The sequence below is a fragment of the Saimiri boliviensis genome, chromosome 2, assembly GCF_048565385.1.
Source record: "Saimiri boliviensis isolate mSaiBol1 chromosome 2, mSaiBol1.pri, whole genome shotgun sequence".
Lineage (NCBI taxonomy): Eukaryota > Metazoa > Chordata > Mammalia > Primates > Cebidae > Saimiri > Saimiri boliviensis.
This window is the reverse complement of record NC_133450.1, coordinates 202,060,456-202,070,289: the sequence shown is the minus strand read 5'-3', so window position 1 is coordinate 202,070,289 and position 9,834 is coordinate 202,060,456. Positions and strand designations below refer to the sequence as shown.

The window sequence follows — 9,834 nt, the reverse complement described above, 5'->3', positions numbered from 1 at the left end:
AACTCTCTTCCATCTGTGGGTTTTGAGCTTAGATCTGCACAGCGAAGGTGCCAGCAGTCACCAGCTTGACCACCAGTAGATAAGGAATGCAAACCCCTCTCAGACAACTGCTTGCTTCCTTCGCTTTAAAACTGCTTGCTTTCTGCTCCACAAGTGAAGCAGTACATTTGGGAGGAAACCTATACTTCTTCCCCTTAGCTAGCTTTGGAATACATCACTTTCTTTAAACTAGACCTTGCTGTTGTTAATTGAAATCTGCAAGTGGTGAGACCAACCCTGTGTTTCGGTTATAAAACTCTGAAGGCCATCTGAAACTTACAAATGAGATGGATAGGGAATTACTTTTTCCTGTACTTCCTTTACTGCATCCCTTTATTTCCAGATCTTAGTAAGCAATAGTTTCTTCATCTGAAAACTGTGGATCACGATAATTGTCTTGTCTGTTTTAGAAGGGAAACAAAAATTATGTTGAAATTAATAGGAATAGTTATTGAAACAGGAAAGGGATAACTTGCAGGGTTTGAAGCAATCACATGTTGAGTACTCAGTCAAGGCCTTGTTATTTATTTATTTATTTAAATCAAAATGTTGACTGGGATATTTTATGGGTAGGAGGCTTGATTCCCAGCACTTTTCCAATAGGACAACAGAAGAACCTTGTACTGCCCCAGAGTTTCCTTTTCCCCCAATAATAACCCTAAAGCAAAAGCTTGTATTGTTATCATCGCCATGTGACAGAGGGGAACTTGGAGATTGGGGACTTAACTGACTTGACATCAAGTCTCAAAAAGGAACAGTGGCAGTTTGAGACTCTGATCTATGACTCTTTCAAGAACTTAAGATTGCTTCCGTAGCGACACCTGCACAAACAGTTGTCAACAGCGGCTGCAAATTACAAGCTGCAAATTACGGAAGAACATTTAAAACATGCCAAGAGTTCCTTTTTCAGGCCCAATACTATAGTAGATAGTATAGCCTTTGGAGCCAGAATCACTGAGTTTGAATCTTGCCTCTGCCACTTGGTAGCTGTGTGACCCTGGCTGGGTACTTAACGACTCTGTCTCCGTTTTTCTGTTTGTAAAATGAGGATAATAACACCTTCTTTGTAGGGTTGTTTTAAGGATTAAATGAATTAATAGGAGTGAGCCACTTAGAGTAGGGCTTGTTATATGGTAATCTCTATTTAAAATCCTGTCAGATACACTAGAGCAAACACTTTAAAAGTATCTGTCAAATAAATCAGTAAAATAGAATCGGGGAATTGGTGTTTTAAAAGTACTCCCCCACGGTATTCTAGTTTGCAGCTTAGGTTTTAATCTTTGAATATGGCGCCTTTTGCGATCTTGCCTCGCGAGAAATTGACATTAACCAATGAGTGAAAGGAGCTTTTTTTTTTTTTTTTTTTTCCCCCTTCCAGGAAGCCTTGGCCGCTAGAAACTTGTTACCAACACTGTGCGGAGACCAAGGGGGCGGACGCGCTCTCCTCATCCCACTTTGGGAGTTGTAGTTTCCTATAAGCGCTGGGTGGTCCTGTAGGCCAGCGGAGAACTACAACTCCCACAATCCTGCGCGTCTCCCGCCCTGCCTCCCGCCCGCGATTCTCGCTCAGCTCCCATTACCGCCCCTCGGCGGCGGCTGTGGCGGAGGCATGATGGCCGACGGCGGCGGCCCTTCGAGGGAGCCCAGCAGTCGGGGCTCTCCCGGGCCGGCGCCGCGGGTTCCGCGCGCAGTTGGGCCGAGTGGCGGTGGCGGGGAGACCCCGAGGACTGCGGCGCTGGCGCTGCGCTTCGACAAGCCCATCAAGCAGGCCTTCTACAACACCGGGGCCGTGCTGTTTGTGTGCCTGTGCTGCGGCGCCGCGGTGCTGGTCTACTTCATCCTAGAGGCCTTCCTGCGGCCGCTGCTTTGGGCAGTGCTGTGCGGCACCTTCTTGCATCCCTTCAAAAGCTCGCTGACGCGCCTGGGCCGCCACTGGCTTCAGCGCCTGCACCGCGCGCACACGCCCATCGTGCTGGCCGCGCTCCTGCTGCCGCTCTGCTTCGTCGACTACGGCGTAGAGGCCCTGGGCGAGCAGGCGCTGCGCCGCCGCCGCCTGCTCTTGCTGCTCGGCGCCGGCGGCCCACTCCTGTATGGCCTCTACTGCCTCGGCAGCTACCTGGGCGTGCAGGTGCTGCTGGTGCACGCCGCCGCGCTCATCTGCCGCGGGCTGGACTACTTCAGCAGCCTGTGGGTGAGTGAGCGGCAGCCCGGGCACCCCCACACACTGGGGTGCAGTCCTGCAGCTGTTCCTCCCGGTGCAGGGGCGACGAGAGGGGCCACACCTGTTCTGCAGTGACTGTCCGTCTCCGCTTTCCTTCTCACACCGCAGGAATTTGGCGCACTTTTCTTCCAAAAATGGGGCGGGCGTGATTTGAAACAACCTCCCTGCTTCCCGCCTTGCCTCCATCCTAATAGGCCCTCTTAGGGGGACAGTGCCCTGGCTTGAGAACCGCTATTCCGCTTTGGAGACAGAGGCCTCAGAGCATGGCAGTGGGGTTTGGTTTTACTCCTGGTCGGAGAGGGAGGGGGTACTTCGGCCACCTCAGTTCTGCGCATCTGAATGTCAGATATGGAAGGGGCCTTAGAGATTCTAGGCCAACTTGCCATCCTGCAGATAGGAAAAGTGACCTCTTACCAGTCTAGGGCTACTTAGGGACAAAGAGGGCACTGGGTGTCTTAGATTTCTCACACGTCCTCAAACAAAGCTTGCTTCATTTGCTGGTGCTGCCAGTCAGTTCAGGAGATTTCAGTATCATTTGTGCAAGGCATTGGGTGCTGAGCCGCCTGTGCCTCTTTCTCTCCACGCCTTACTTTTTGGTAACTACTTTTGTTGTGCAGGGACTGGTGTGCCCCGGCACACCTCCCGCCTGGAGTAAAGCAGCTGACCGCGTGAAAGAGAAAGACGTAGATTTGTGATGCTTGGATTACCATGACCTTGCTCTTAGAAAATTAGGGAGCTTTCGAATTGGAAGGGATTTCAAAGATAATCTAGTGACACAATTCCTAACTCAGACTATATTGTAGACTAGTTAATGATCCACATTTAACTGGGACTGTTAAAAACAAGTGGAGATTTAGTGCGTAAGAATGCCGATTGATAAGTAAACAGTGCCATTTACAAGTAAGTTTGATTCACTTCTTTTGTCAGTGAAATAAAGTTCAAGGTACCTTGACATCATTAAGTTGCAAAGTATTAATAATTCCCCGTATCTGTCAAGCAGTGTTTTGGCTTGCCTGAGGTTATTGGTAGAGTGGTGAATGATCCAGAACTCCCGTGCTCTCTCCTGTTCTCTCAATACCACCTCTTGGTTCATGTTTAAAGTTGATTGAGTATATGTTAGGTACTGGGCTTTGTGAGGGATTTTAAAAAGGAATAAGATACGGGTCCTGACTTCAAAGTACATATAATCCTATATGCGTGTATTCTTTTTTTTTTTGAGACGGCGTCTCGCTCTGTTGCTCAGGCTGGAGTGCAGTGTCTCCTCGATCTCCGTCTCCAGTCACTGCAACCTCCACTTCTGCGTTCAAGCGATTCTCTTGCCTCAGCCTCCTGAGTAGCTGGGATTACAGGTGCCCACCACCACGCCCAGCTAATTTTTGTATTTTTAGTAGAGACAGGGTTTCATCATGTTGGCCAGCTGGTTCAATAAAAATTAGCTGGGCGTGGTGGCGGACGTCTGTAATCCCAGCTACTCGAGAGGCTGAGGCAGGAGAATGAGAATCACTGGAACCTGAGAGGCAGAGGTTGCAGTAAGCCGAGACTGCACCACTGCAGTCCGGCCTGGGTGAGAAGAGTGAAACTCCATCTCAAAAAAAAAAAAAAAAAAAAAAAAAAAAAAAAAAAAAAAAGCTTGAAATTTAAGCTGTTTGGCTCAAGTGTTGGGAGCAAGGAAAAAGAGAGGGATAAAAAACCCAACAAACTCATCATAAAAGAGTATGAGTTAAGTAGAAGTGAGTAGGGAGAGGTAGAGGGGCTAAATCTGAAAGGCTCCAAGTTGATTGTAGTTTAAGAGAAATGAGGCATGGAGTTGCATTCTGCTCAAGCAGCACTTAAGGGTGGATAGTTGGATGGAGGTGAGGTGTACCTGGGAAGGCAGGGAGTCCTTGCTCTCATCTAAAACTGCTGATGAAGGCCAGGTGGGGTTGCCCATGCCTGTAGTCCCAGCACTTTGGGAGGCCCACACTGGTGAATCACTTGAGGTTAAGAGTGAGATCAGCTTGGCCAACATGGCGAAACTCAGTCTCTACTAAAATTACAAAAAATTTGCCAGGCATGGTGGTGCACACCTGTTGTCCCAGCTACTCGAGAGGCTGAGGCACAAGAATCTCTTGAACCCAGGAGGTAGAGGTTGCAGCGAGATGAGATTGTACCTTAACACTCCAGCCTGGGTGACAGAGCAAGACCCTGTCTCCAAAAAAGCAGAAGTGCTGATTAAAGGCTAGGCCATAATGACGTAATGCCTGTAATCCCAGCACTTTGGGAGGCCAAGATAGGAGGTTTGCCTGAGCACAGGAGTTTGAGACCAGCCTGGGGAATATAGTGAGATGCCCCCTCCCCACTTTTTTTTAAGTGCTGATTAAGGCCTAACATGAAGTGAAAGTAGGTTATGTGGCTGGGCAGGAGGCCCACTCTGGAACTTTTCCATTCCACAGTTCACAGTGGTTTGGCTTTATGAGCCGAAGCAGGGTTGCCTGGTATAGAACAGTGGTCTTTATGCTTTCTAGGCTACTTTAACCATGAGCCTGGTGCTGAAGAGCAGTAAAGATGAGAGAGGCAGAAAGAAAAGTTACCTTTAAGTGAATCCCTGTTTTGATGAACTGACAGTTTATCCATGTAAATTCCAGCTTTTGAGCATCTACATGTCCCAGGCACTAGATTAGGTTCTTTTACATGGGTGTTACTTCATTCTCACAACAGTCCTGTGAGGTAGGAGGGAGGGATTTCATATGTGAGAAAACTAATTTAGAGATTTATCTGTTCATGCTGTCAGTAAATGGCATTCAGTAGACCTAGCAGCAGTTGAAGTCCTGCTCAAAACTCTTTGTAGTAACTAACCTTCAATAAGGTTTTAAAAAAAGTTTTCCCTAATACATTGTGTTTAATTGTTTTTAATATAAATGGATTCTAGGCCGAGCCTGGTGGCTCACAGCTGTAATCCCAGCACTTTGGGAAGCTGAGGTGGACTGATCACCTGAGGTCAGGAGTTTGAGACCAGCCTGGCCAATATGGTGAAATCCCATGTCTATTAAAAATACAAAAATTATCTGGGTGTGGTGGCAGGCGCCATATTCCCAACTACTTGGGAGGCTGAGGCCTTAGAATTGCTTGAACCCGGGAGGCGGAGGTTGCAGTGAGCTGAGATTGCACCATTGCACTCCAGCCTGGGCGACAGAGCAAGGCTGTGTCTCAAAAATAACTAAGTAAATAAATGGATTCTAGTTACTAGGAAAAAACCAGCAGGATATTAGGATTCTAGTTATCTAGAAACGTTAGTCATCTCTGTGCTTTCCTCTCTTTTGTCTTTATATCTGTGTGGTTTTCCAGGTACTGTCAGTTTTTCTTTGTAATGTCCTCAGGACCTACGTTTTTCTTTTTTTCTTTTGAGACAGTTTTACTCTTGTTGCCAGGCTGGAGTGCAATGGTGTGATCTTGTCTCACTGCAGCCTCCACCTCCGGGTTCAAGAGATTCTCCTGCCTCAGCCTACCGAGTAGCTAGGATTACAGGAAACTACCACCACCCCTGGCTAATTTTTCATGTAATTTTTAGTAGAGACGGAGTTTCACCATGTTGGCCAGGCTGGTCTTGAACTCCTGACCTCAGGTGATCCACCCACCTTGGCCTTCCAAAGTGCTGGGATTACAGTTGTGAGTCACTGTGCTTGGCCTGCACCTATTTTTTTCTTTGTCACAAGTTTATCCCTCCAGTTCAGTTCCTCTTCACATCACTTGTAGATTTCTTCAGTCTCCTAAAACTCAGTGCTGCTTACAAGTGAAAAACTAATCATTTATGGGATGAGTAATTCTTTTTCAACAGCTTCAAATATGTCAGAAGATTGTACTGACTTAGTGATTTAAGAACACTTAAAAAAAATCAGCTGTTGCACCAGGTTCACATATTACTCAGTTCTTGGCATCTTCCCGTGGTGGAGTTGTGCAAGGTAATTTGAAAAAGCTGATGATGTGCCCTGCTCCATCATTACTGTCTCTTGGGGGACATTCTGATCTTCCTCACTCCGTTACTTTAGACTTGGTAGAAAATTTGAAGACCATTTAGTTTTTGTAGTAGTAGCAGATTTGTTTTTTTCCTGTGGTTTCTGATCCCACTGTTTACATCTTTTTAAAGAAGCATGAAGTGGAAAGAATAGTGGCTGATAGATCAGAAAACTTTACGTTCTAAACTTGGCTCTGCCACTAACATTGTGACCTTGGGCAGACCAGGGCCCTCCTCTGGGATGTTCAGCCCCAGTTGTGTAAAGTGAGGGGTTGGCTTGAACAATTTCTAAGATTTCACGATGTTCTATTTTACAGATCACATGAGGCTTTTCAGCAGTAGACATTAGCTGTTCAGTACTGACGCTGTTCCACTTTTAAACGTTTCTAGGTTTGTTTCTGCTTGTCTGGCAGCAAGAAACAAGAGAAAAGTTTCCAGTGGTTAGTTTTCTCAGTTAAAGACTTCAAATATAAAGATTGTTGACTCTAAGTTGCCTTATAACAAAGAGAACAGTTTTCACATTAGAATTAAGCGATTAATTGAAGGACCTGAAGCAGTTGCTGCTTGAGGCTGTGATTAGGGTTGTGGCTCCATAACTTGGGAGGAGGACTGTAGTTTGCCACCCCCAACCCCGAACTTTTGCTCTTGTTGCCCAGGCTAGAGTGCAATGGTACAATCTCAGCTCACTGCAACCTCAGCCTCCCAGGTTCAAGTGATTTTCCTGCCTCAGGAGTAGCTGGGATTACAGGCGCCTGCCACCACACCTGGCTAATTTTTTGGACTTTTAGTAGAGACAGGGTTTCACCATGTTGGCCAGACTGGTCTTGAATTCCTAACCTCAGGTGATTCACCTGCCTCAGTTTCCCAAAGTGCTGGGATTACAGGTGTGAGCCACTGTACCCAGCCTGTAGTTTTATTCTCTCTGAAAAAAGCTTAGGCAACTGTTCTGCAAAAACGGGTAAAAGGAGCAAACCAAATTGTTTTTTCAGTTAATGCCCAGATGACAATAAATGAAACAAAGACATTTGAAAAGGCAGACTCTACTTAATGTTTTCTACATTAATAAGTTATTTAATCAGAAAAGCATATGTGGATAATCATGTGAAATGAAAGGAAAATGTGATTGCCTATTAGTTCCCTTTACTTGTAGTGTTAAGTAAATTTTGCCAAATTTTATGTAGTCTTTATGTAGTGTCTGGCACATTGGTGCTATAAAAACGACTATGGAATGTCTATTTTGAAAAGGACACGTTGTTTTGGAGAACATATATTTGGAAAAACATGCCTTCTTATCTGTAACTGTGGCTCATTGATTTAATGCCTGGAAAAAAATTCACACTTGAATAGGTTTTCTCAGAGGCTAAACATATATAAAGTTGACTTGTTAACCTCATGTTTCTGTGTTAGCAAAGATTTAAGAATTAAAAAATTCTTAAGGGGTCCTAGACTAGAAATTGTGTGTGAAACATGAATGTACAATTCTTATTTTTTTATTTTAAAGGATATTTAGTGATTTAAAATGTTGCCTCAAGGAAAATATGTTTGTTAAATTTAAAAAACATAAGCAGCAGCCGGACGTGGTGGCTCACGACTGTAATCCCAGCACTTTGGTAGGCCGATGCAGGCGGATTACCTGAGCACAGGAGTTCTCGACCAGCATTGGCAACATGGTAAAACCCAGTCTCTACTTAAAAAGTACACAAAATTAGCCAAGTGTGGTGGCATGCACCTGTAGTGCTAGCTACTTGAGAGGCTGAGGCAAGAGAATTGCTTGAACCCGGAAGGCAGAGGTTGCAGTGAGCTGAGATTTCGCCACTGCATTCCAGCCTGGGAGACAGAGCAAGATTCCATCTCAAAAAAACCAACCAAACCAAAAATCTATAAGCAGCATAGAAGTGTATGTGGTAAAAGTGAATTATCCCCACCCCCACTGCAAGACGGAGTCTTGCTTTGTCACCCAGGCCAGAGTGCAGTGGTGTGATCTTGGCTCACTGCAACCTCTGCCTCCCGGGTTAAGCAGTTCTCCTGCCTCAGTCTCCCAAGTAGCTGGGATTACAGTCGCCTGCCACTGCACTGGGCTAATTTTTGTATTTTGAATAGAGACGGGAGTTTCACCATGTTGGCCAGGCTGGTCTTGAACTCCTGTTCTTGTGATCTGCCTGCCTCAGCCTCCCAGAAAGCTGGAATTACTGGTGTGGGATTACAGGTGTGAACTGTCACACCTGGCCGAATGATCCCTTTTCCCTACCACTATTTCCACTGTACAGATGTTACTGCTGTTAACTGTTTAACGTGTAGGCTTCTAAATTCACTTCTATGCCCATGTGAGTGCATAAAGTACAGGGTTTTTGTTTTAAAACAAAGATAACATACATATAGTTCTGTACTTTGCTCTTTCCTTTATCACTGTATTGTGGACATCTTTCCTTGTTAGCACTTACAGATATACGTCTTTTTTTTTGGAGATGGAGTTTTGCTCTTGTTGACCAGACGAGTGCCGTGGTGCAATCTTAACCCACTGCAACTTCCACCTCCCAGGTTCAAGCAATTCTCCTGCCTCAGCCTCCCAAGTAGCTGGGATTACAGGCACACGCCACCCCACCTGGCTAATTTTTGTATTTTTAGTAGAGATGGGGTTTCACCATGTTGGCCAGGCTGGTTTCAAACTCCTGACCTCAGGTGATCTGCCTGCCTTGGCCTCCCAAAGTGCTGGGATTACACACGTGAGCCACTGTAACTGGCCACTTCTTTGTTTTTAATACTGCTGTAGTGTGAATCTTTTTTCCCCCTGGGTGCGTTTTAGAAAGTGTTTCTAACAGATTTTCTTAGCTCTGAATTTGTATTAGAATACTTTGATAAACATTTTTAACTGTTGGTAATTGTATAATTATAATGGGCTTAACATAAACTCTAAAGTGTTTTTGTAAATGGCCCTGCCTCTTGAATTAATATTACTTCTGTGAATCTTTTCTGAGGAAACACTTCAATATACTGGAAAAAAATCCGGAAGCCAAAAGAGATTTTTCCAAAAGTTAAAAATATTTCTTTTTCTGTTTATAAAGATACCACATAACCTTAGAAGAAAATTGAGCACTTGTATAAAAAAACATGAAGAAGCAAATTACTCCTTTAAATCCAACCATCTAGAGATAATATTTTAAAACATTTTTTGAGTATATTTTCACCATTATAGATTTACACATGGATAAATTGATGCTGTAGCACTGGATGTGAATATTCATCATACTGTTGAAAGTCTGAATAATTACTCAATTTTTGGAGATAACATTATTTACAAAGTTCCCTATAAAATGATACTTGTTTTCAGTTTTTATATTGTGAATGGCAACAGTGAATATTTTTATATCTGTTTGTATGGTGTGCAGTGGTTCTGTAAAATACTCCTAAAAGTGGAATTGGGGAATCTATTTTAAAATGGTTATTTAAAACTGGAATCAGGTAATTTGTGAATTTCAGGTTGGTAGATGAAAATAAATGTTTCTCATTAGACCATAAATTTCTCTTAAAAAATCTGAAGTATTCAGTCTCTTATTTTTTCTCTGCCTGCAAGTGATACTAATTC

The 9,834-nt window shown here is 44.4% G+C and overlaps 1 protein-coding gene across 6 annotated transcripts in view; it reads left to right on the top strand.

Moving 5' to 3' along the window:
* Positions 1-1,615: 1,615 nt before the first annotated feature.
* TMEM245 (transmembrane protein 245) overlaps positions 1,616-9,834 on the top strand; it is a 105,117-nt gene continuing 96,898 nt past the window's right edge. For 5 of the 6 annotated variants that reach the window (XM_074395139.1, XM_010335987.3, XM_074395138.1 and 2 more), the window contains exon 1: positions 1,617-2,230. In XM_074395139.1, coding sequence (XP_074251240.1) covers positions 1,649-2,230 — 582 coding nt within the window. In that variant the 5' untranslated portion in view covers positions 1,617-1,648. Of the gene's footprint in view, positions 2,231-9,834 lie in introns of all 6 variants that reach the window. The other variant, XM_003925248.4, reaches the window with a different exon arrangement.